Below are 27,553 nucleotides of genomic sequence, written 5' to 3'. Positions count from 1 at the left end.
GACATTGGACGCGGTGAGTTGATGTTAGTCAAGAATGGCTTTAGGGCGAGATAGATGCCATTATGAACACCTCAATGAGTTTGAATAAGGTCGAGTATTTGTACTGCGAGAAACTGAATGTTCCTTACGCGATATTGCAACAAGACTTGGCAGGAATGTAGCCACTGTACATAACTGCTGGCAACAGTGGTCAGGGGAATGTACGGTCGCAAGAAGACCAGGCTCCGGATGGCCACGCGGTGCTACCGAGAAGGAAGACCATCGTGTTTGGTGTTTGGCTCTGGCACATCGTACCGCATCTGAAGCAGCAATTTGAGATCAGTTGGCACTATACTGACACAACGAAATGTTACATATCGATTACTTCAAAGACAGCTCCGAGCCACACGCCCTGTAGTGTGCATTCCACTGAACCCAAAACACAGCTATTTGCGACTTCAGTGGTGTCAAACGAGAGGTCATTGGAGGGCGGGGTGGAGGTCCGTGGGTTTTCTGATGAAAGCTGGTTCTGCCCCTGTGCCAGTGATATCCGTGTGTTGGGTAGGGGGAAGCCAGTTGAGGACCTGCAACCAACCTGTCTGCATGCTGGACACACCGGACCTACACCTGGTATTACGGTCTGCGATGTGATTTTGTATGCCATCAGGAGCACTCTCGCGGTTATCCTACGCACGTTGACTGCAAATTTTTACGTTATTTTGGTGATTCGTCTTGTAGTGCTGCCATTCATGAACAGCATTCCAGGGAGTGTTTTCCAACGGGATAACACTCGACAACATATCGCTGTTGGGACCCAACATGCTCTGCAGAGTACCGACATGTTGCTTTGGCCTGCTCGATAGCAGGCTCTGTCTCCAGACGAGCACTATGGGACGTTAACGGACAAGAAGTCCAGCGTCATCCACAACCACCTTAACCGTCCCTATATTGTCTGACCAAATGCAACAGGCATGGAATCCGATGCCACAAACTGACAACCGGCGCCTGTATATCACAATACATGCATGATTGCATGCTTGCGTTCGACATTGTGGCGTTTGCACCGATTATTAATGTACGAGCATTTCGATTTTGCAGTGGCTTATGTCGCGCTTTCATTAACCTGTGATCTTGCAATGTTAATCACTTTATTATGTCACCTAGAAAAATGTATTTCCGAAATTTTATTACTCCGATTATTTTTTATGCGATTTTTTTCTTCAGTGTACAACGAACTAAAATTTCATTCTTTTCGCACGTCGCCAGAGCCAATTGAAAGTTTAAAATAGAATGGGAATGAGTGGAAGCGAATTCTTATATAATCTTCCTGGGCTTAGTGAACAGTGTGCATCGTACTTGTAACCATGAAATTTCAACGTAAACGATGGTCCGAACAGGGCTGTAGTGTTCCATTTGTGATATGGAAGTTGGATAGTGATACGGACTAAGTGTCGAATAACTGACATGCACAAATTCTAGATGTAAAGAAGAATCCTGAGAACATCGTGAATTGCGAGGATATCAGCTGGCTCGGTTTTGAATGAAATAAATCTCAAGAATGAAAATCACAACTATTTGCGTCTTATTGTGAGGACAGGAAAGGCACTGAAAGAATCCCTCATACTCCTGGAATGTTGAGGAAAAGTACCTGGTCGATAATAAGACGGATATATTTAATTAAAAAACCCATTGAGAAACAAAGCAGGAAGGCATATCATCCAATACATTCGTCGACAAGGTATGGAGTGTCGAATGCAATTTAAATATGGACGCCTTGTCATACGATCTGTGATTCTTTGTACTAAAAAATGAAAAAAGCCTTGATCATTTCATTTTTTAATACAAAGAATCGCGGATCGTATGACAAGGCGTCAGCCCGGCACTTTATCTTCAGGGCTCCAAGTTCGAACAGGAAATAGAGGCAACAGGAATTACAAAACTGTAACATTATAAACAAAACCATCAGAGAAAAAATTAAAAAAATCGAAACATTATGTAACACATACATAATTGGAGTCGTAAGGTGTGGTTCGTCATCAGTGGTATGAATGATACAACGCTAACCATCCCTCGTACTTTTACATTAATTTTGTATCATTCTTACAGTTTTTGACAAACTGCACCCTGCGGTACCTGGTATGTATGAGTTACATGGTGTTATCACTTCTGTGCTTCCTATGATGGTACTGTTTATAGCCTTACACTTCTGTAATTTTTGTCGCTTCTCTTTCCTATTCCCAAGTAGACTTCAATTTATTATGGCAATTTAAAGAGTGGTCACCGATCTTATTGTCATAATTATCACATGAAAGTTTGAAAGTGTTTGCATGACAATTACACTGCTGGCCATTAAAATTGCTACACCACGAAGATGACATGCTACAGACGCGAAATTTAACCGACAGGAAGAAGATGCTGTGATATGCATTCACACAAGGTTGGCGCCGGTGGCGACACCTACAACATGCTGACATGAGGAAAGTTTCCAACCGATTTCTCATACACAAACGGCAGTTGACCGGCGTTGCCTGGTGAAACGCTGTTGTAATGCCTCGTGTAAGGAGAAGAAATGCGTACCATCACGTTTCAGACTTTGATAAAGGTCGGATTGTAGCCTATCGCGATTTGGTTTATCGTATCGCCACAGTGCTGCTCGCGTTGGTCGAGATCCAATGACTGTTAGCAGAATATGGAATCGGTGGGTTCAGGAGGGTAATACGGAACGCCGTGCTGGATCCCAACGGTCTGTCCGCAGCTCGTGGTCGTGCGGTAGCGTTCTCGCTACCCACGCCCGGGTTCCCGGGTTCGCTTCCCGGCGGGGTCAGGGATTTTCTCTGCCTCGTGATGACTGGGTGTTGTGTGATGTCCTTAGGTTAGTTAGGTTTAAGTAGTTTTAGGGGACTGATGCCATCGATGTTAAGTTCCATAGTGCTCAGAGCCATTTGAACCCAACGGTCTCGTACCACTAGCAGTCGAGATGACATGTATCTTATCCGCATGGCTGTAACGGATCGTGCAGCCACGTCTCGATCCCTGAGTCAACAGATCGCGACGTTTGCAAGACAACAACCATCTGCACGAACAGTTCTACGACGTTTGTAGCAGCATGGACTATCAGCTCGGAGACCATGGCTGCTGTTACCCTTGACGCTGCATGACAGACAGGACCGCCTGCGATGGTGTACTCAACGACGAACCTGGGTGCACGAATGGCCAAACGTCATTTTTTCGGATGAATCCAGGTTCTGTTTACAGCATCATGATGGTCGCATTCGTGTTTGGCGACATCGCAGTGAACGCACATTGGAAGCCTGTTTTCGTCATCGCCATACTGGCGTATCACCCGGCGTGATGGTATGAGGTGCCATTGGTTACACGTCTCGGTCATCTCTTGTTCGCATTGACGGCACTTTGAACAGTGGACGTTACATTTCAGATGTGTTACGACCCGTGGCTCTACCCTTCATTCGATCACTGCGAAACCCTACATTTCAGCAGGATAATGTACGACCGCATGTTGCAGGTCCTGTACGGGCCTTTCTGGATACGGAAAATGTTCGACTGCTGCCCTGGCCAGCACACTCTCCAGATCTCTCACCAACTGAAAACGCCTGGTCAATGGTGGCCGAGCAACTGGCTCGTCACAATACGCCAATCACTACTCTTGATGAACTGTGGTATCGGTGTTGAAGCTGCATGGGCAGCTATACCTGTACACGCCATCCAAGCTCTGTCTGACTCAATGCCTAGGCGTGTGAAGGCCGTTATTACGGCCATAGGTGGTTGTTCTGGGTACTGATTTCTCAGTGTCTATGCACCCAAATTGCGTGAAAATGTAATCACATGTCAGTTCTTGTATAATATATTTGTCCAATGAATATCCGTTTATCATCTGCATTTCTTCTTGGTGTAGCAATTTTAATGGCCAGTAGGGTATTTTAAAATGTAATGATAAAATGCAATTAAATCTACAGAAGAAAGTCGTAATAATAAATCAGGAAATTACGGATTATTGTCAGTATTGGATGCTACAAGAAACAAATTTTGTTCCTCCAGATTAAAAGTCAGAACAATCGCTGCATCATACAAATAAGCCTACCAGCTTGCATCTCTTCCATCTCTAACAGGGGACAGAACATCAGGATACTTGATAACTGCCATCTTGTACGAAACCCACCGTAAAGGAGATATACACAACAAGAAATTAAGTTTCGTGCAACGTCTCTCACTTTCAGTTGCTTATCATTTAAACACAGTCCTCCCCCCTTCTCCCAGCACCAGGCCAACAATGAAATAACTGTTCCATAAAGTTTCGGGGTTGGAGCTGGATGACGTTGACGTCGACGTCGACATCAGCTGCAATCCCAAAAACTTATAGAATTTTCATTACCCAAGAAAATATCAAGAACAACAACAAAATCATTAATGTTGACCAGCCACTGATTACCTGACGTCCCATCGAATAGGCTTATAGTTCTGCTTCAGTTTGATATCATTTCAAGAACTTCTCAAATTGTAAAATTGTGGTATACAATACTTCAGTTAATCAGTTTTCCCATAGTCACACTGATGAAAAGATTCCGGTTACATCAGCGTGAGAATGTTAGATCTGAGGACACCAGCTTTAAATTCCGACATGTATTACCATTACATTAAAGTCTATGGAGCGGCCCAATGCTACGTTAAAGTTTATGACGCGGGAGCGCGCTGTCCTACCTAACGCTAACCAGCTGACGTGTATGTCGGATAAAGGGGACAGCAGGTTTTCTAGTGTTTGAGATTCTGGCAGGAAATAATGATGAATTTAGTATAGGGAAATGGCTCCACTAAACCGACAGCTTGTCTTCAGATCCGCCACGGAATGACTAGAATTACAGTACCTGAATTTCTACGAGGTCAGAACAGCAATGTACGCCCAATTGCATTTCTTTCTCGACGTCAACTAAATGTGCTTTGTCCACTGTTTTTCGAGTATGTAGGTACACTACGTAAAGAACGATTCTGGCACATTTTCAAGATTCCAAGGTTTTGTATATCTTTCCTATGGGCTCAGAATTTTTTCCAGCAACATTTAACATTTTTTTAAGGTTTGTGGAAAAGGTGGAAATCAGAAGGGGATGACTGGGATGACTGTTTCATTAATTTATACTTCATATTCAATCACTCCAAAAAGTTTCGATACTAGATTCATAAAAATAGAGGTAAGTTAAGATAGTTGTTATGTCTGTTATCTCGTCAAAGCTTTGACCTTTCATGTGAATTTTTGCACTTTGTTTTTTTGTGGTAGGTTTTTACTGATACCACCAAGCTTCGTTAGCGTGGCTGTCATTGCTTTGTATTTTAGTGAAATTGCGGCAGCCGACGAGCACGTAGTTGTTTTTGTTCGGCAGTCAGGGTGTATGGGACAAACTTTGTACACTCTTTTCTCTCCTTCAAAACCGTTTTGATAGTGTCTTGACTACTTGATTTACAGATGTTGCACCATTGCGATTGGTGACACAACAAAGGTGACATGCTATGGCCGCACGTCCACTATTAAACACTGCCGGTTCACAACTACTGGTTGAATGCACACTTATTTACAGGTTTTAGTTCAAGCTCTCTCAATAGTTACTGCGCTGGGGTCGATTATACGCAAGGAACAGAATCGGTCTCGGAAATTTTTTGGACGGTCGGTGTATAAATCGTATTTCCCTTCGAGAAAGCAACATTGTGAGGTGTATTGCCATGATGAAAGAGGACGTTTTTCTTTTAGAATTGAAGTGTCGTCTCGCTTTTTTTCATCCAGTTGGTCCAGTTGACTGACGTAGTACTTTTTTTGTCTTTTGGAAGATAACGAATAAGGATAATCGATTCTTTTTATATCCTTAGCCTGTGCCAGCATATTAAACCAGTTTCGCTTTTTTTAATTCAAATATGAGTGAAATCTTATGGGACTTAACTGCTAAGGTCATCAGTCCCTAAGCTTACACACTACTTAACCTAAATTATCCTAAGGACAAACACACACATACACACCCATGCCCGAGGGAGGATTCGAACCTCCGCCGGGATCAGCCGCACAGTCCATGACCCTTTTTTAGTGCAACAGCATCGACTTTCATCCAATAATTTGATTGTTGTTACAGTTCCGACGAGTAATGGCCTCGAAGGGGCAAGGAGGCAATGGCAGATTAAGGAAATTTGGTTCTCCTCGTCTAAAACAATTTTTAGCAAAAAGTAGTTATGAAGATCCACTTGAGAAGAGTTAATCAGAAGAGTACCTTTATGTATGTCTGACTTCACGTTATTCAGTACAAGGACGTTGGTCCATGTCCAATGCTAAATCTCGCACTATGAATTGTGCACTCAGCATCGTCACCGTATCCTTTAACACGAAATTATTAATCAGACCGGTCTTGCGTTTCCCTGTGAGTAACACAGATAACATTAAGACATGGTTTACAAATGTCGCTGCTGCAGGCAGTGAAAACAGAAAACATCTGTACAACACATCCAAGAAAAGAACATGAAGGCATTTACAAGATCATGCTTCCGTCGAGTTTGCGAAAAATCCATATTATATATCGGATCTGAGGGCCAAAATGGATTAATTTGTGTGTGCGAATGTAGCATAATGCTAATATTCCAAAACCTCAGGCACACAAAGTATTGTATTGGGATAGAGTACAAGGCATAATGCGAATATCTGAGACATTTCCTTGACTCCAAACAGGATTCTGACACACGGGACATTTTGTTAAAAAACAAGACTTACCCGCAAAAATCTGAACGAATGGAAACACTGCATGATTCGTCATCTGGAAATGGGTTTGTGACACAACAGCATTTTGGTACGACAATGATGGAGTGATGGTCGTGTGAAACCAGTAAGTACTACACAGTGATCAGATGGTGCTGAACGATGCAATGTGATTCAAGCACGGTATGGCCGCTGTATTGCTCATATGGACATCGTGGCATACAGTTTCGTCTGTCAGTGCTAGCTCGACGCTGCATCGTTGAAACCATTGTGATTCACTCTATCTCAACAGTTCAACGGCGACTGCAGCGGACTTGAATTATGATACACGTGCCAGTAATCGTCCATAATCCGGCTCAGACAAGCTATGGCGCCATTAGTCGAGGCAACTAGTGCCGCAACTTGTGACGTCACTACTGACGCTGATAGTTGCCAGAGGATTTATGAACTGCCTACAGCTGTCGTAACCTTTGAACAATTGCTCACTTCTCATCCGGAAACAATCAACTGAAATAATGGCCTCCTATGAACAACTTCTCCTTCTTGCATTTATTTTAAAAAAGAAAAGCAAAAAGGGTTAGAAAAATGCGAAATCATCCTATGTATGCTACATGACTGACTGGAAGCTTATGTTTCACAGGGCAATTCAAAAATAGCATTTACAAATTCTATAACTATGCCGGCCGGAGTGGCCAAGCGGTTCTAGGCGCTACAGTCCGGAACCGCGCGACCGCTACGGTCGCGGGTTCGAATCCTGCCTCGGGCATGGATGTGTGTGATGTCCTTAGGTTAGTTAGGTTTAAGTAGTTCTAAGTTCTAGGGGACTTATGACCTCAGCAGTTGAGTCCCATAGTGCTCAGAGCCATTTGAACCATTTTTTATAACTATGTAATGCCTGGCGATACATGGATACACAGAATGCAAAAAAAAAAAAAAAAAAAAGAAACTCAAAATTTCGATCGTTGCGCATGCACAGTGAATCGGAAGCCGACGTATGAGCGCTGGTGCAAAAGTGAAAAGTTCTACGTCGTGAGTGAAAATTGCAGATCCCGTACTAACAGCATTCTGCTGCCCTAGCAACCATTGATTTACCTGGACGTGTTTGAGCAGTAGCTGTCGCCGCAGCTTGATATGGATTCTATAGATTATACCTTTCAGAAAGACGAAGCACCCTCTATTACGGTATGGAGGTTTGCACATTTTTAAATCAACATTTTCCAAACCTTTGAATCTGACGCATAGGACGTGAGGACACGGTGTTATGCTTTTGGCCACCTGGATCTACGGACTCGATACTCAATGGATTTCTTCTTATGTGATTCCGTTGAAGACTATGGATACTGCCTGCTATGCTGAAAACAAATCCAGGACTGAAAACATGCATTTCTAATTTTCTGTTGTCAGTTACTCCAAATATGCTTTAGAATGTGTTGCATGAAATGGATTATTGCTTGAGTGTTTTCCGTGTGAACAAGACGAGACGTATCGCTATTGGTAAATGGCTAAATAACTTCAAGGAGCAACAAAGAGTATTATTTTCAATATTTGAGCAACAAAGAGTATTATTTTCAATATTTAATATACTTATTGACCGAGTTTAAAATTTTAAAATGCTATGTAATCTACTCATTAAGTGGTGTAACTTTACGTTTAAGGTTCATCACAGCGAAACAAGTATTAAAGCTGGAAACTGAGTATATGTCCTCAGGTAGTGGAACTTCAGGCGCGCAAGTTACCCAGACTCTATTCATCCAGTGAGAATGAGGCACTTAGTGGGTTTCAATAAACTTTAGACATAATTTCAAACTATTACGGTACCTTTTCTCGTTGAACCCCTCAGAAAATGATAAAAGCAAAAATGTTTATCTCTTACTACATTTGCCGTTTTCATGCTGTAAAACTTCAGTGTCTTGCAAGGTATTTTTTTATTATCTCTTTACTATCAAAATTTATTCGCAACAGAAGGTGGATTAATTTTTTCACGTTGGCACCAAATTTCACCACAGTTCTGTCCAACGCAACGGTGGACGTGTTGCACGATGAGAATGTCGTCAAAGCCCCTCTTATCCACGTCTCACGCCTTGTTTTGACACCTCTGTGATGGAGGTCAGAACAGCGGCACCCAGCGTTGAAACCACGCGGTTTTCTTATGAATGACCGAGGAAAACATTTCAGACACATGACCGCTCAAAATCGACACGAAAATGCCTCATGGAATTGAGCGCTGATTTCCACATACTTTGCGGGTGAAAAAGTCAGTTCGCAGTGCGATGAGCAACATGAAGACGTCCTCGACAATCTTTCATACTGCTAACACCCTTGGGTGTTTCAACAGTTTTCTGAGGACATTATGGGACCGCATCCTCAATGAACCAGTAGGGACCGTTCATAACCATTCAACGAAATCTGAACGTGATCCGAAGCAGCAAAGGGCGTGATCATGGAGGGAGGGGGTGGGGGTGGTGGGGGGATGGGGAGGGGGCTTCAACATTAACATGTGCGTGAATAAAACGGCAGATGGTCTCTTTAAGATCCCTCACTTCGGCAACACGTTCGGTGCCACCCACGCACCTTTGGTGAACACGCTCAAAATCTGCCTGTCAGAAACAGACACACCAATGCAGCCCCCTACTGCTCTATCACCTAAGTGTTAGGCAACCCCTTCGTCACCACTTAGTTGGTCTTTGTAATGCCTACATTAATTTTTAATTGCTCTGTACTTTGTTGCCGGCCGCGGTGGTCTCGCGGTTCTAGGCGCGCAGTCCGGAACCGTGCGACTGCTACGGTCGCAGGTTCGAATCCTGCCTCGGGCATGGATGTTTGTGATGTCCTTAGGTTAGTTAGGTTTAAGTAGTTCTAAGTTCTAGGGGACTAATGACCACAGCAGTTGAGTCCCATAGTGCTCAGAGCCATTTGAACCATTTTTTTGTACTTTGTTTGACTAAGTGAGGATGAAACTACACTTTTCAGTTAGATGTCAAAATCCTTATTGTTTGGCTTGGCAACATAAAATAAGATATAATGTGAATTGATAAAGAACTAAACAAGAGTTTTTCAGCAGAAGGAAACTTGGTACACAGACTGTGGTAATTTCTGGTGGTGGTGGTTAGTATCTATGGGACCAAACGGCTGAGGTCATCAGTCCCTAGTCTTACACACTACTTAATCTAATTTAAACAAACTTACGATAAGGACAACACACACACCCACGCCCGAGGGAGGACGCGAACCTCCAACGGGGGGAGCCGCGCGAACCGTAGCTAGGCGCCCAAGACCGCGCGGCTACACCGCCTGTCTTAGTCGTTACTTCACTTATTATAAGTTATCTTCTGTAATTAATTAGATCAAACAATGGAAAATTCAGGACTGAATGTGACGCTATTATGAAAAGGATAGTTGCTATTCACTATATAGCGGAGATGCTGAGTCGCAGACAGACACAGCGAAAAGACTGTCGGAAAGCGAACTTTCGGCCAACAAGGCCTTCGTCGAAAATAGACAACATAAACACACAAAAACATTTACGCAAACTCAACTCACACACACATCACCACAATTGACAATTGACAGTTTTTGAAAAATATTGTTACAGACCAGTAACAACAGTAACAAGTACTAAATCAGGTGGTAAAAACAACTAAATATTTATTTGAATATGTGTATGTATACCGCAAGAAACAGTACAATTTTGATATGTTAAAACGCGCAGTACTATCTGCTATTTCCATATTTATAAAAAATACAACAATTTCGTAGAGCACTACGACAAACACTTTCTATACCGTATTGTAGAAGACAAGCTATTGAAGAATAGGGCTGAGCACGCGCATCCTATGGATCGAGTAATGCCGCCACCCGTCACCCACGTTGAATTCACTGCAACGCCACGTTACGGTTTTCGGCCACCGCAAGTTGCCAGGACAATGGTCGGACCCCGCCACAAGCAGCTTGGTGGCGTCGCCAGCTGCAGTCGGCTAACAGCCTCCACAATTTAGGCTGTAATGCCCCACTAGTCGCCGGACCCACTAGTGACGCCGCTTGTTGTTCTAGGCTATAGTGGTGTGCACGTAACAAAGAGGATGGCAGGACTATGCGCAATGACAATGAGCGGTTTATCACGTAACGCTCTAGCCATTAGTATAGCGATTATCATGGCTGACGAAAGCAAACACGAACGGTATTATGTTAACAAGCGACAGAGAGGGTTTATCAAGCATGCAAATTTATCTAGAGAGAGTCAGAAGCAGAAGCAGGGCCCCATTGCTCTGTTTACCCCAGAGTTACCAGTTACCAGGGTAGGCAACAGTTAGAGTAAGTGGCGCGAGACACAGGTCAAATAGTTTTATGTTCAGAATAACCGCAGCTGATGTAATCCATGTTTCTGAAATAAATCGCTTTCAGGTGTATATGAATTTTTACAGAAATACTACCGGTTTCATGATGTCAGATCACATCTTCATGTGTACATCTACAAGATAGGAAATGTAAAATCGTCATTATGATAACAGAATAGGTACCTATCCTAATAATCAATGCTCTATGACAACAAATATGAAATATTCAGACGTCGGTAAAACATTTCAACCCAGACACGGGAAGACGGGGGGCGTTAGGTATCAGACTGAGAAAGCACTGACAAAATGTCTAAATGAGCATTATTCCCACTCAAGTAACTTCAGTATTCGTAACAGAGAAGACTTATAATAAGCTGTCAGATTTGAATATTCGGCAGGGCACGCATATGGCATCATTAGATATAAAAAATGTGTACATCAACGTTCCGGTCGATACTGCGCATGATATGATTGGTCACAACTTGAGGAATTACAGCGGAAGCCCTGCAGATAAGACTGACGATGCCCTCAAGCTCCTCAGTACAGTGCTCAGCTACAATTATTTCGCGTTGGGGGAGTCGTACCTACTTTCAGAAGCATGGCCTGGCCATGGGCTCCCAGTTGTCATATTGCGTTACTAGTATATTTATGACTAAGTTTGAAAGTGATACTGGTGGTCTGCTTCCTACCTACGCTAGTAAAATTGTACTAAGATGCAGATGCTGTACAACGGTTCTAAGGTGGATTACTGTGATTTTGTTGATAAAATTAATTTTGTACACGAAAAGTACCAGTTTACCACAGAACACCGTGAGGTAGGCTGGCTACCTTATTTAGAACTAAAAATTTCCTTACAGGATATAAGGATTGAGTTTGACATTTTTAGAAAGGCTGCAATGACGGATATTCTCATACACCGCAGTTCTCGTCAACCCTCTTGCGTACAAGATGGCGGCTTCTAGATTAATGTTGTATCGTCTTGACAGTTTACCCTTGTCTAAGGAGGCACATGATCGAGAAGTTCAGTGTATTCTGCAAACTGTACATGTCCATGGATACGATTCCACTGACATAAATAATATTAATAATGGTATACTGCGGAAAAAAGAATTCGTTACGAATAGACAGAGGTCAAACGGAAGTGAAATCACATTTCGGAGGTTGGACGAGGGAGAAGACGACTTCGGCCGGCCGGAGTGGCCGTGCGGTTCTAGGCGCTACAGTCTGGAGCCGAGCAACCGCTATGGTCGCAGGTTCGAATCCTGCCTCGGGCATGGATGTCCTTAGGTTAGTTAGGTTTAAGTAGTTCTAAGTTCTAGGGGACTGATGACCTCAGACGTTAAGTCCCATAATGCTCAGAGCCATTTGAATCATTTATGTTTTCTGGCTTTACGGACGTCAATGATGCAACTGATCCAATTACACCCAAAGACATGGACCGCAAGCTTCAGCGTATTGATATCCCATAGGATCCAGGACATGACTAACAGACCTAAGGCTACTGTCCTTGAACTCTGCCCTCTATATCACAGCTCCCTTCAGTGACGTAGACTGCAGTAGGCACTGTACCATGCATCAAAACATACCGAGATAGTCAGCATATCATGAAGGGAGCAAGCACCCTAGTGCTGACGATCTCTAAACTATTTGAGAGACTATAGATGTGTCGACTACTGTGAAATACGTAAGCAGAAAACCTTACCCCTGAAGAGTATTGTAGGTCATGAACGGGCAGTCTACAACTCATCAACTTTTTTGTTGGTGAAGCAGGTGATGGACGCAACAGAAAGCTGGAATTCTTCGAAACATCATCCTAGATTCCTCCCGTGTCTTCCACAACGTATGGAATGATGGCCTCCTCTTCAAACTTTCTAATCAATGGTCCACGTCACAAGGATGTCTCTTCTGGGTATATATGCAAAGAAGAACAGTTCACACACGTGTTCTGAATGGTATCATCTCAGACAGCAGCATCAACGCCGGTGTGCCGCAATTCTCGCTGCTGGGGCCGATCGTGAACATTCTTTTCACAGCCGACGTTCGAATTACTGACTGGATCCAGCCCACACTGCATACAGACGACAAGGCGTTCAGATGGCGTGCGAACTTCTAGCACTTTATCCGAAGTCTTATCCCTGAAGTAGCGACTGGCTTTCAATGCAGACAAAAGTCAAGCAATCGTCAGTCTGTGGAACATCCCAGCTAACAGATGATCCATGTACATTACGGAAACCCAGTTGCACCCAGTGTGAAGCTGCACAGGCTTTGCATTGAAAAGATTCATGCCATTCCCAGCCTTACACTTTTCATTTATTTATATGCAGGTTACATCTGACACTGATTAAAGTCACGTTCAGGCCGATCAACTCATTACTTCTTATTCAAATGACGAGAATTACGATAGTGATTGCGTAGATCAAGCCATATTTATCAATCTCTTTCCCATCTCGTAACACGGAATTGATACATGTATGTAGGGTACCCGATTGTAAACCGAAGCGAGGAATAGTCAGCGTTCACAGATGGCGCGGCCCAGTGACCGGCAAACCCTGCCGTGCCGCTCTCATGCGACCCTTGGAGCAACTTAAAAGCGAGACGCTAACTGAAAGTCGATATCCTCCTGGTCGCTCACACAGAATGTATGCTGGAAATGTACGAAAGGGTGCTGGAAAATAATGCCTCCGATTTTTTATGTGAAAACTCTTGAAGATTTTTAAATAAAACAAACGTTATTAACTTTCTGCATCTTTGTTCTTCATGTCTACATTTTTTTTCTTAACATAGTCACCCTGGCGACGAACACATTTCTTCTAACGAGAGACCAATTTGTTGATACCGTGACTGTAGAACGCTTGACTTTGTCGACGGAACCGCATTCTTACCTCTGCTTGCACTGCTTTATCGCTCTCAAAGCGATCTCCTCTAAGGTGTTTTTTAGGTTTTTGGAAACTTCGGGATGATAGAGAACGCTAAATGTATGAATCTGAGGTAAGGGACCCTGTTCCAGAATGACCGGATAGGAAGTTATAAGCGAACATTGTTTTGATACTTCTGATAGCGGAATACAAGTACCGGTACTATGGTTACTAAGATTGTAGGGTTCGCAGCTTATAGGGGTGGTAGTTTGGACCACATAAGAAAAAAAAAGTTCTGTAAACAAGGACTCTAAAGTGCTTAGCTTAAGAGCTCTGAGCACTTGTTGATCCTCGCTGGTGTGAAACACGTCCCTTCTACTGAACGTGTATCTCTTAATGTACGCATTTTAGAGCCCATGTTTATTAGACATTTTTTCCTTGCTTTGGTCCTTACTATCACCTTTGAAAGTTGCCTGCCCTAAGTACCGGTACATCTACTCCGCTGTCAGAGGTATCAGAACAATTTTAGCTTATAACTTCGTATCGGGTCATTCTTCATCAGGGTCCCTTACCTTAAATTGATATATTTACCCTTCTGCATCATTCCTGGGAGTCTGTAACATCATAAGGGAATCAACCAGTATACTGGCCAAGCGCCGTAAATTGAGGGCAGCACTTGACGTGTTGGAAGCGCCTCCTAGCGCGGGCCGCACGGTGTCAGCGGTTGTGCTCTCTCAGTATCGATGTCTGAGTCGGAGACTTTGTTCCTTTAGGTCGGGATACCAGGATTAGAGTATCTGGGGTATATTTGACCATGTTAAAAATTACTGTAGGTTTCTAAGTCATTGGATAGTACGGAAGATGGTCCAGTGAAAAGAGATGCAAGCTTGTTACCAGGCGGGCAACGGCCTTGCCGCAGTGGATTCACCGGTTCCCGTGAGATCACCGAAATTAAGCGCTGTTCGGAGTGGCCGGCACTTGGATGGGTAACCATCCAGTCGCCATGCGCTGTTGCCATTTTTCGGGGTACACTCAGCCTCGTGACGTCAATTGAGGAGCTACTCGACCGAATAGTAGCGGCTTCGGTCAAGAATACCGTCATAACGAACGGGAGAGCGGTGTGCTGACCCCACGCCCCTCCTATCCACATCCTCCTCTGAGGATGACATGGCGGTCGGATGGTCCCGGTAGGCCACTCGTGGCCTGAAGACGGAGAGTGTGTTCGTTACCAGGCACAGAAACCCTGATTTCGCTTTTCCAAAATTATTTTAGGTGAACACTGGAATGATCGCTACTAATAAGCCATGATTGTCGTTTTCCCCTTCCTTTCCCATCGCTGAACAAAAATTCAAAGGTCTGGGGTTTAATTTTCAGTCGATACTGGTTGTGTGTTGGTTTTTTTTTTTTTTTTTTTTTTTTTTGTCGTTTCATGTTTAGCAAAGCTCTGTTAATATAAAAGACTGGAAAATTACACAATGGTCCAGGAACCACGTAAAAGGGTAGGTTCCTCTGCAACTGGTTAACTTAGTCCATAGCTCGAAAACAGGTAGGATAACATGAGCTCCAATAGGACCACACCTACTAATGCACTGCAGTTTTTGATTCTTACATTTAGACCCATAAAATGAAATAAATTCATAAGTAGAACATAACGCATTTTTATGGAGGTATGTTCACGTGTATGCAACTAAATACATAGCCGGCCGAAGTGGCCGTGCGGTTAAAGGCGCTGCAGTCTGGAACCGCAAGACCGCTACGGTCGCAGGTTCGAATCCTGCCTCGGGCATGGATGTTTGTGATGTCCTTAGGTTAGTTAGGTTTAACTAGTTCTAAGTTCTAGGGGACTAATGACCTCAGCAGTTGAGTCCCATAGTGCTCAGAGCCATTTTTTGAACTAAATACATAGACGGAACACACCTCCATGAATTCTGAAGCAACCGAGGAACGACGGAAAATGAAGAAAAAGACGAAAACGAATTTTGTTTACTTTTCACCCTTTAAATATGAGACTGTTTTTCCGAGAAACAATGGAGGAAACTACTAACACCGAAAAAGTTAATTTATCTCGTGTTTATTATTAATTTGGTCATTATTATTATTTTCACTCTTATTTCCATTGACAGTTATAGTTCTACGTTATATTATTCTGTTCTGTTCTCTTTCAGTCGGTTTTATGTAATTTGTAATATAGTCTCACTTATTCGAGATTACTTTTAAATTTGTTCCCTACTGGGATCGCCCTGCTCCCTGCCTGCTTGTCTGCCACTTAGATGAAAAGAACTGAGACACTATAAAGAAACTGTTGTTAAACAGCCCCCTCTATGGCTTGCAGTACAGAATTAAAACTAAAACACAATGTCCAAATTAGTAAGATTAACTTAAATAAATGAAAACAAGGTTAATGTTGATATCACTAGTCCTCAAATTTCTCTTACAGTATCGTTGGTATCCAGATTAATCTCGAACCGCTACTTCAGCTATTACGGCCTATAATATAACGTGTCCTGCAGATCCTATCTCAGTTTCACTATCACGCATGCCTGTGTATCCTGCAGTAAGTGTATTCTGTTTCCATGAGAAGTATTATGTAAAAGAACCTTGCTCGTACTACACGTGCGTTTGTTTTTGTGCTATGAGGTGTATATTAGGTATTGCAGCAATCTTGAGTCTGGAATGCGGCTGTAGCCCTCTTAATGGAAAATCAGGCCACGGTCAGTTCCTTCCTATGCGAGGACAAGTCTAGTATGTGTCACACCATCTTCAGCTTCCTCTCACATCGCCTAATAAATTAAACAGTTACGAAACGCCAGAAGGCGGAACCCGTTCTTAAACACCTTTGAAACTTGTTTATCATGCTGTATCCTCGAACCAAAAACCCGAACCCAGAAAACATGAGAATGAGCAAGAACAAAATTACTTACGCGAAGTCGAGAAAGGATGTAGGAATGTTTCGATCTAAATCTTCCCGGCAGATTAAAATTGTGTGCCGGACCGAGACAACAACTCGGGACCTTCGCCTTTTGCAGGCAAGAGCTCTACCGGCTGAGCTACCCAAGCACGACTCACGACTCTCCCTCACAGCCTTATTTCCGCCAGTACCTCAACCGCTACCTTCCAAATATTACAAAAGTTTTCCTTCGACACTTGCAAAGATACCGAGATCTGATACAGTTTTAATCAGCCAGGAAGCTTCATATCAGCACCGACTTCACTGCAGAGTGAAAAAAAAACATTCTTTTTTCATTTAATTTGGGGGTGCGGCGTCTCCTGGAAACTTTTGTATTGGATCAAGTACTTTTTGTTCACTCGGTTAAAAACATGCCATTTTCCGTCAACACACAATTTTTAAGGGATACATCCACTATCTGATCAAAACTATCCAAGCATCCTTATATAATGTGGAACTGACCACTAGATGTCACAAGAGGTTGACCCACCAGTATAAAAAAGTAGAGAAGTACTAACAACAGAATGGGTCGCTCGGGAGGGTTAAGTGACTTCGAACACGGACTAATTGGATGTCACCTGGGTAAAAATCAGGGACGTTTCAACCTTTCTAAAGCTGCCCAATACGACTGTTAATGATTGCGAAGCCGGCCGCGGTGGTCTCGCGGTTCTCGGCGCGCAGTCCGGAACCGTGCGACTGCTGCGGTCGCAGGTTCGAATCCTGCCTCGGGCATGGATGTGTGTGATGTCCTTAGGTTAGTTAGGTTTAAGTAGTTCTAAGTTCTAGGGGACTGATGACCACAGCAGGTGAGTCCCATAGTGCTCAGAGCCATTTGAACCATTTGAATGATTGCGAAGTGGAAACGTGAAAGAACGATCACAGCTAAATCAAGACCAGGAAATCTGGGTATTTGTGGTAAGAACCTGTGGGCCCAAACTGCTGAGGTCTTCGGTCCCTACGCTTACACGCTATTTAATCTAACTTAAGCTAAACGAGACTAAGGACAACACACACCCATGCCCGAGGGAGGACTAAAACCTCTGACGGGGGGAGCTGCGCGAACCGTTACATTGCGCCTCAAACCATGCAACTATCCCGTGCGGTAAGACCGGGCAGACCTCACGCACTGACGGATAAGGTAAGTCGAGCATTGCGGAGACTGGATGTAAAAAATAAGATGAAATCAGCGGCTCATTCGTGAATTACACAGCGCTGCTAGCAGTCCAGCTAACATAATGACTGCGTGCGGACAGTTAAAAAGAATAGGGCACAATGGTCGAGCAGCTCATTACATGACATACATTTCTGTAGTCAAAGGTAAGTGACGCTTGAGCTGATGTAAAGGGCGGCGCCACTGACAGTGGGTACAGGAAACGAATGATCTGGAATTATGATCGCTCTATATTCTGTGGCAATATGATGCAAGGTTCTCGGTTTGGCGAATGCCTGAAAAACGTTACCCATTACCATGTATGGTACAGACGGAGAAGATGGTGTTACATTATGTGAATGTTTTCCGCAGTTAGGGTACGATTCCATCATCCCGTATATGGAAATGCTAAATGCGGAAGGATATGAACACATTCCACGGCATTGTGTAGTGTGTACAGTACACGAATAGTTCACAGACAATGACTGATTCTTTAAATATCACAGTTTTTTTATTTATTTACACTCAAGTTCCGTAGGACCAAATTGAGGAGCCTGTGGTCTGACCACAGACACGACCTGAAACCAATGAAACATCGTTGGGATGAGTTACAACAACGACTTTGCTCGAGGCCCCAGCGTTCAGCATCTCTGCTTTCGGCTCTTCAGGAAAAATGGGCTGCCATTCCCCCACAGACATTCTCACGCCTCATTGAAATTGTTCTCGGCAAAAGCGAAATATGGAAACACCCCCGTTAATGTTTGCTAGTGGCATTAGATGATCATCAGTGCAATGCGCGGTGGTGGGATCATTCATAGGAAGATTCCTGTAGCAGTTGGTGTTAGAGCTGCAACTTTTCCAGATTGATGTGGTAGTTGCATAACAAGCATTCTCACTAGGATAATGAGAAAGAATAACATTTTTGTCTAGGCTTTACGACTGATGTTTATTCAACTCTTGTATTAATGCGTCATTTTAGATGTAATAAGACTAAACGTATTTCCAAATTATCGAATAGCAAATCGTACTAACGGTAACAGAAATACCCAGAAGCTTAGAGTGGCTTTGTTAATTAAATAAGGTTTTATAAATTAAGATTCTGTATGTCAGAAAAGGGAAGTCTACAGTCAGTGTGCATCACTATTTTTTACTCCTGACATAGACATACAGATTGTTATTGCGATAACCATTCTAAAAGCATGAGCTTGTCAACAAACATTCGAATGATGCGATTCGGGAATTACTGGGAGGCACAGTAAAACGAACAAATGTATCAGGGAATTCACTGAAGTAGAAGAAGTAATTATGACTGTTCCAGAATGAAATACAAGTGGTAGGACTTGTAGCCAGCCAAGTGTTTGGTAAATGAAGCAAAGGGATTGAGTGCTGAATTCCAGAAGATTACGAAAAATCGAAGATGGGCAGATGACATGACAAAACATGCCGGAAGTAATATGGACGCGTATAGGTGAACACCATAAACACGGTAAAATTTGTATGAGGTATTTATTCAGCAGTGGATGTCAAATAGCTGATGATAATGACGGCGATTACCACAATCGTTTTGTTTAACCGAGAGATAAATCATTAGTTGTACCTTGTATTGTGATTCTTTGTCTACGTTATTTACATGAACACCAACAGACACATATTCAGTATAAACGCGTACATATTAATAACCTTTTTTCTGAGTTTCCTTCCCCATACCAGCTAGGACTCCTGCAAAATACCAGCTGAAGAGGAAAACGAGATAAGTGAATGCTGTCCTTGCCCGCACTCGCTCGTGCAGATCGTCCTGCAACGACACATTGCTGACATATTAACCTATACAACACACAACATTTGTGCAGCCTTGCCACACTTTCAGCCTAGTTTCTGTGGAACACACCTATAGAAGAAAGTTTTCGACACATTTATCAAAGTTATGAAATTCAGCCGACTGGCTAATTAATGAGGAAAAAGCGATTTTTTGTGTTGTTTAATTAGTAATCCTATTGGTAAAATATTTGCCATTTATTATCATCACTTATACACATGTGGCGCCAATGTTATGCCATTATTCCAGAGCTTGTCGTGTACATAAATTACAGGCATAGACGCTTCGAGTGCTTCCAAGGCAGAACAACACGTCCTCTATAGAAGACATTATCAGCAGCACTCGATTTGTGATGGACTGACAGAACTTAAGGATCTTTGTTGAAATAACTAATTAGCGTATAACTAAAACTTATTTACATTCCTTCTGATACCAAGAACGTAATTTCCATGCAGGAAAATTTGAGTCACATCTTTGAGTGTAAACGCCGCGAATAGGTGCTCGTGTAGTTCGTCGAACCCATGAAACCTTTATAAGCATACAATATGATATTTTACCTCGCCTCCATCGCGAGGCGGGTCTCAGAATGGCAGAAGGGAGCAATAAGGAAGTGAATATAGAGTTCCGGCGTAGCACTTTGCTAGCATTCTGAGTGGGAGCGCAAACTGCGAAAGGTAGCAGGGGCAAACGGCAGAGCTTATCTCAGCCTGCACCCGGCGCCAGCCAGAGTGTTGCCTTGTTGCCTTGGAGGCCGATGATGTTATCTTGGTCTCTGCTCACGGTCAACAAAAGGTTCATTGTCGCAGGCGTGCGGGAAAGCAGTAATACGTATAAGGAAGCTGTGGAAAAGCATCAGTTTGTAAGCTATCCGAACTCAATACACAAATTCATAAACGCAGCCTGTAGAGTAACGTAAGTGTAAAGCGTTTAAACAAGGGAAGCCACACATTGGGACACGCGCTTTCGATGTTTCTCGTGACAAGAGAGGACCGAGAAGAGTGTGTGTTGCTGACGATGAGAGGGAGTCAGGGTGGAGCCTTGTTCCAGCTGGACTTGAAGTGTCCATCCGAGGGATAGATCCACCATGGTAGACTATTTCATCCGAAGCGAATAAATTTGGAATCTAATCTGTTGACGTAAACAGCGACGGTATGTGATTTTACACTGTAGGCACACCTTCATTCGCTGGGTAAATAGTGATAGCAGATATTTCTTCTTGCACTAGAATGAGTCGAGCGTCATGGTGCAAGTATCCGTTAAGTCCATATTAACGATGAACGAACGGCAGGTGGATAGCATACGCAGCATTAGTGTACTGTATCTGACTGACAAATTGGCCATTAGACGTGGTAGCTGCTTTTAAGACTCTGTATACTTTTGACCCTTCAAGCTTTCCCGGTGGATATGTTGTAAATAGTCGTCACGGGTATTTCCTCGGAGCAACTGTCCAACATCTCCAGGTGGTTGATCCTCGCTGGTGGCTAGGTAAGACTGACGGTATCAGCACGTCGACGCCCCTGTATGTGGAACACGTGCGCAAAGACTGCTCAGACGCGGAAATCGCGCGTGTGCAATAATTTGCGGACAGATGGAGCCATACTCATAGGCTCTCTGCCGAAAATCGCAGGGCGGCCCTCCTGCGCGTGGGCTGTCCACCATGTTTACTAACAGTGCGGCCAGACGCTACTCATTGAAAACCATATTTGACCAATGTTATGACGGGTGTGTTATGGAAAAATCTAGATTTCCCCGTCATGATTTAATAGCAGCCAGTGCAGGGTTCCAGGATGTGCTCAGTTGAAATCTCAAATACCTGTTCTTGAGATTATCAGCTATACGGATGTGTATTGCTTCCTTGATGAAGCAATCCCACAAAGATGATGGCGGCGATGAAACTTCCGTCTTGTCATGAATCATGCGATCTCTTGTATTCAGACAGTGTTCTGCAATTGCCGACTTCTCCGTTTGGCGTAGGCGTGTATGAAACTGATATTCGTCGCAGCGTTCATGTACTGTGCGACATGTCTGCCCTAAATATGCTGCTCCACATCGACAAGGAATCTTATACACACCACGTTTCCTCAGGCCAAGATCATCCTTAACCGAACCCAAAAGGTTCCTCAGTTTTGCAGATGGTCGTAAGACACACTTAACGTCATATCATCCGAGGACTCTCCCGATTCTTGACGACGTGGAACCAAAATACGGCAAGAAGGGCAAAGTGTTGGTTGTCTTCGTATCTTCATTCTGCTCCAGTGATCAAACTCGCTTGGGCCTGAGTGCATTACGTGTCTGTCTCTCAGGAGAACCGTTTTGTTGGAACGCTGTCTTCAAATGTTGTATCTCAGTCGACAGGCTTGCAGGATCATATTACACATGCGCTCTATGAACAAACGTACGTAATGCACTACCGCATTGTGCAGGGTGATGGCAGCTTGAGGCTAGCAAATATAGATCTGTATGCGTTGACTTGAGATAGACGCTGTGCCCCAAGGTTCCATCTGCTTTCCTTCGCACCAAAACATCAAGAAAAGGTAAAGTACAATCTTTTTCCAGTTCCATTGTGAGATTTATATTCGGTTGGAGCGAATTTAAGTGGTGAAGAAACGTAGGTAGAGTATCAAGTCCATGTGGCCACACCACAAATGTATCATCCGCAGAAAATATAAGCGTTTGGGAGTGGCTGAGTGTAGTGCGTTTTCTTCAAAGCCCTTCATAAAAGAACACTGCAATGAACACCGGCGTCATACACGCCTACGCCAACCGGAGAAGTCGGCAATTGCAGAACACTCTCTGTATATAGGACATCGCATTATTTATGACAAGACGGAAGTTTTATCCCCGGCATCATCTTTCTGGGAGTGTTTCATCAAGGAAGCAATACATATCCGTACAACTGATAATCTTAAGAACAGGGATGTGGGATATCAACTGCGCACAGACTGGAACCCTAAAATGGCTGCTATTTAATCACGACGCAAAAACCAAGATTTTTCAATAACAGACCCGTCATAACATTGGTCTAGTATGGTTTTTTAGTGAGTAAAGTCTGGCCGCATTGTTAGTAAACGCAGCGTACAGCCCACGCGCAGGAGGGCCGCTCTGCGATTTTCGGCAGAGGGCGTTTGAGTACGGCGCCATGTGTCTGCAAATCATCGCGCATGGGTGATTTCCGTACCTGCGCATTCTTTGCGCGCGTGTTCTATATACAGGGGCGTCTGCATGCGGATACCGTCAGTCGTATTTATCCACCAGCAATAACCACCTGAAGATGTCTGACAGTTGCAGGGAATATTGTGTAATTTGCGCAACGTTATCTGGCGGCAAACCTGTGAAGACTATTTACACTCTGTATGCTTGTTTATCAGTTTGTATGTAGAGGAGCGTCATCAAGGAAAGAGATTTGTCACAGGTGAATTTCACAGGGGGTGAGGAAGTCTACAGGCAAAACACTGAAGCTCGATTTAGTATTCAAATGCAGGCAGTCAGGTTGCTGTTGAGATGGAGAAAGAATGACTAAGGATGAAACGCAGCCTGCTGTAGTTGCGGCATTCCTCATTCTGGTCTCTCCGATTCACCACGATACTGTTGCTTCACTGGGAAATTTCATATGCTTCATCCGCAGCAAATAAAGATTTTACAGATCTCTTTTTCTCTAGTTGTGGCACCGAAAAATCTCAGGTTCTTGCAGTTTTCTCTGTATGACGTGACGCAATTCACATTGGCAATATCGATTCGATGACCAGAGTTGATGGTGTAGCAAATTAGGGAGAAGAATTAAAGGATATCATCGTGACGACCAATGACAATTTTGTAATTCAACAGATGTCCCACGAGAATAAACGTCAATCAAAGGCATTATAGGCAGTGATCCTAAAGGAAAACATACAGAACTTCATGCCTGAGATACAGAGCTTATGAAATACTTTATAAAGCTTATATGTCGAAACGTAGATTAAAATGATGTTTTTGGGCAATTTTCTTCTTATAGTAATTCTTAAATCTCTTCAACATCGGAGATGTATTTGAACTTAGATAAGCAACTGTTTCGTTAGGGTAATATTAAATGCCAACGAATATCTTAATACCTATTATTTTCGGGTTTCTTAAAAATAAAGAAGTGTATAAGACGAAACTTTCCTTTGTGGTAATTACAAGTACAGGTTGGCAACAATACAAAAGGCCTTGGGGTGTAAATTAATCTAACATGAAATGAGGTACTCTGCATTATGAACATGGGAACTGCTCTTTACAGAATATATTGGAAACGTCTCCCGTCATCGTCGTAGGAGCGCTGTAGGTAATTTATCAAACTATAAGACAAGCGTAGCAGCCCTGCCTGAGGAATGGCAGCAATGTTTTGTTGGAGCGCTTCTCGTAGGCGAGGATTATTTGAGTACCCTGGTACTTGAGCTCCCCACAGAGGTAACAATTAAAGGCAGAGAAATCAGGTGACCTTTGTGGCCAGAACGTTTTATTACCGTAGCTTTGCTGAAATTCTCTGCCCAACGAACATCTCATGAACTCGTCTAAGATCCAATGAGATAAGTACGCTGGTGCTCCTTCCCGAAAATGTTGATGCTGTGGTTCATCTTGTCAAGTGATCCGCGAATGGATTAAACAAAATTATTTTGTCTCGAAATATACTTTTCGGGGCCATTTTTATTAGTTTCTGTCAGTAATTACCGTAATTTAAAAAATTACATCTATTTGACAAAGTCACGTTATTTTCTAACGAAGACTGTACAGCTGAGTAACAAAGACATATCTATATACATATAACATTAGGTAGTTGGAATCTGGATGATTTACTCACCTTTTCTTACAGGAAATCATGCATGAACCAAAACAAATCTGAAATTTGTGGTAATATCTTATGGGACCAAACTACTGAGGTCATCGGTCCCTAAGCTTACGCACTATGTAATCTACCTTAAACCAACTTACGCTAAGGACAACACACACCCATGTCCGAGGGAGGACTCGAACCTCCGACGGGAGGGGGGGAGAACAACAAAAGAACATTCATTCAGTCGACGAATGACAAGAAATGTGGGAGCTACCGATAACACTTCGTGAGAGTGATTAACTGTGGCCATACCTGATTGTCCTCATCTTCATTGTTGCCCCCTTCGTGTCGGTACTCGTTGCTATTGTTGCTGTCGTACCCATCAACGTCCTCGTCGTTGGTGTCCTTGTCTTTGCTATCATTGTTATTTTCTTCCACCTCACGCTGCTCCCTTGTCAGAAGTGTATACATTTTCTAGTTCGTTTCAGAAGCAGTGTAGATTTGAACGATCACTCCCAGAGGATATTTCACTGCCTCCGCACGTACAGGATGCTGAAACAACGTACAAGTGATTACTAATTTGATCACAACATGCATTTAAAATACACTATTAATAAGATAAGGCATTGGAATGAGTCTTATTACACGATCACAAACCTTGCCTCTACGACCTCGTTTTATTTCGAACAGCATTTATTTGTTTCATAAGAAGAATTCCATATAATAAAAGACGCATCACTTGAGAGACACATTTTTATTCGAAACAGTTAATCCAAAGACCTCTCCAGCTATTTACTAAGTTTTTTAACCTCTCGAGCTACTTACTACGTTGTTTAATTATCTTTTATTTGTGCTTCAAACATAGGTCATTCAGCTACAGTTCAACGAATAAGACGCAAGTCCAATTTAGTGCAATGTTATAGTGAACTTTACGAGGCAGCAGCGCTGTGCTGAGATCAAGAAGCTTGATTCTTGACGGTATATAATTGTGAAACGTTTGGAGTGAGACGTTATAACACTTTCAATGAGAAGGAGTAGGAGACAACCACAATTACGTAAGTGACTAATCGGCATTGAATTCCTTCCAAACGGTGCATCGCTAGAGAGAGAAGGGGAAAAAGTCTGCGTTTCAGCGTACACTGTTGGCTGTATGCAGGCTGGTAGGTATAATTCAGTAGTCGTTCCCAAATGCGGTTCCATGCGTACAGAGAAATGATGTACGCTGCGCAAAATGACTCGGTTCCGTACACCTTCTCCCAACGCCGCACATGCCAGTGGTGTCTAGGCTGCTGTAAACCCATGGAACTCAGTTGTCACACCGAGGAGAACTTGTACTAAGAGTATACTAACGTAAATGAAATATAACTCCAATTAGCGCACCGAGCAGCATTTATACTAAGAGCACACTGTATAACAAAAATTAAATGCCGTTAGGGAGTAAGCAGAAGCGTCAAATTTGTGCGGAACACTCTTAGAGTGCAATGAAGACCATGATTCGTACTCCCTTGATCTGGACAAAGTTGGAGAATCATCTGCGCTTGAAATCGCTGAGCATAAATATTTGTGTTCCATTTCCAGGATGAATCTTTGACTCTGTATTGAAGAGTTCATTTTGTTAAAGTTGCTCATACATTAAAACTGTTTGTCGTATTGGAACTCGAATTGGACGGCCGTTTTCCACGGGTATCACTCACGACTCCACTTTCTCACGAAATGACTCGCTGAAATGAGAATCACTTGCTTGGGCGATCGTACTGGACCAGCAAATATTGCGTGTCCCATGCCGGCGCCGGTGACTGCACTGGACCCCCGGGACATTGGATGGTATTTTGGAGGAACTGTTCAAAACGTTAGACAACTGGTGTCAGCAATGTGCTCATTGTTAGTGTCAAAGGTCCGAAGAATCAAAGAGATTCCCCTTGAATTGCTTCACGCTTCACGGTGTACATTTTTCATTTTCCATGCAGTATGGAGACCTCTCGTCATGGCAGAGGAGATAACGTAATTTGTCAGAACGACGTATGTAACGCCCCACATAGATTGGTCGAATAGTTGCTTGACTGGAATAATTATTCCCGAGCCGTGGACGATTCTATGCATACCCAGTTCACTATTAAGTCTTCAGTAACAGGTTTCACTCTGTCGAGGGCGACAAAACCATTCTGGATCAACATGATATAACTAGTGACAGCCCATTATAGGAGAGCAGACAGGAGTGTAAATTCGTTAGTTCGACAGAAAGCTCTGTAATGTGGCGACTACAGACACTATCAGTACAGACTGGTTGTAACTAAACTTGCGTTACACGACAGGGTTCCCTTGAAAATCGAGAGATCGTAGAACAATGGCGCTTTGTGGAAACATTTGTAAGGACATGTGGAAGGGTGCCTGTCTGCAACTGTAATGCACACTAACGCTTGCGTTTCAAGCCTATGTCGCCGCACCACGACCGGCGCTTAACGGCAAGTGGTAACATTGACGAACACTACTAGCAACGCAAACCCTGCAGCACATAGTCTGAGTTTCATTCGTATGAAGTTGGAAACCTATACGGTAAATAGTTTTCCGTGTGCACTGGCTCAAGCAGAGAAAATTTAATTACTACCACACTGTATTTCATGCTCGCTCCGATGCTACTTAAATAACAATACAGTTATCATATGATGGTATCGATTATGCGCTGCGGAGTAAGGCACCAAAGACATGAGTTGTAAATCGAATGTGTTACTTACTGCATCTATTAATCCGTATTTAGTTATTAACGACTACAAGAGTGCGACAAGTAGATTCTGTGATTTGTCCACTTGATGATGAGTGACCCAACAACAAACCTAAAACTATCAAAGTAGGTATAAGAATGCGTTTGCTGAAGAAATGGTAAAAACACTCCGATATTTTCAAGATGACGTGATACGTATGGAAGTAGTTAGCTACGATACCG

The 27,553-nt window shown here is 43.1% G+C and overlaps 1 protein-coding gene across 2 annotated transcripts in view; it reads right to left on the bottom strand.

Moving 5' to 3' along the window:
- LOC126236979 (organic cation transporter protein-like) overlaps positions 1 to 27,553 on the bottom strand; it is a 306,544-nt gene that overhangs the window by 205,250 nt on the left and 73,741 nt on the right. For both annotated transcript variants that reach the window (XM_049946697.1, XM_049946698.1), the window contains exon 2: positions 24,925 to 25,164. In XM_049946697.1, coding sequence (XP_049802654.1) covers positions 24,925 to 25,083 — 159 coding nt within the window. In that variant the 5' untranslated portion in view covers positions 25,084 to 25,164. The remainder of the gene's footprint in view (positions 1 to 24,924; positions 25,165 to 27,553) is intronic.

This window comes from Schistocerca nitens, chromosome 2 (genome assembly GCF_023898315.1).
Source record: "Schistocerca nitens isolate TAMUIC-IGC-003100 chromosome 2, iqSchNite1.1, whole genome shotgun sequence".
NCBI lineage: Eukaryota > Metazoa > Arthropoda > Insecta > Orthoptera > Acrididae > Schistocerca > Schistocerca nitens.
The sequence above is the reverse complement of the archived record's forward strand: the minus strand, read 5'-3'. Positions and strand labels throughout refer to the sequence as shown.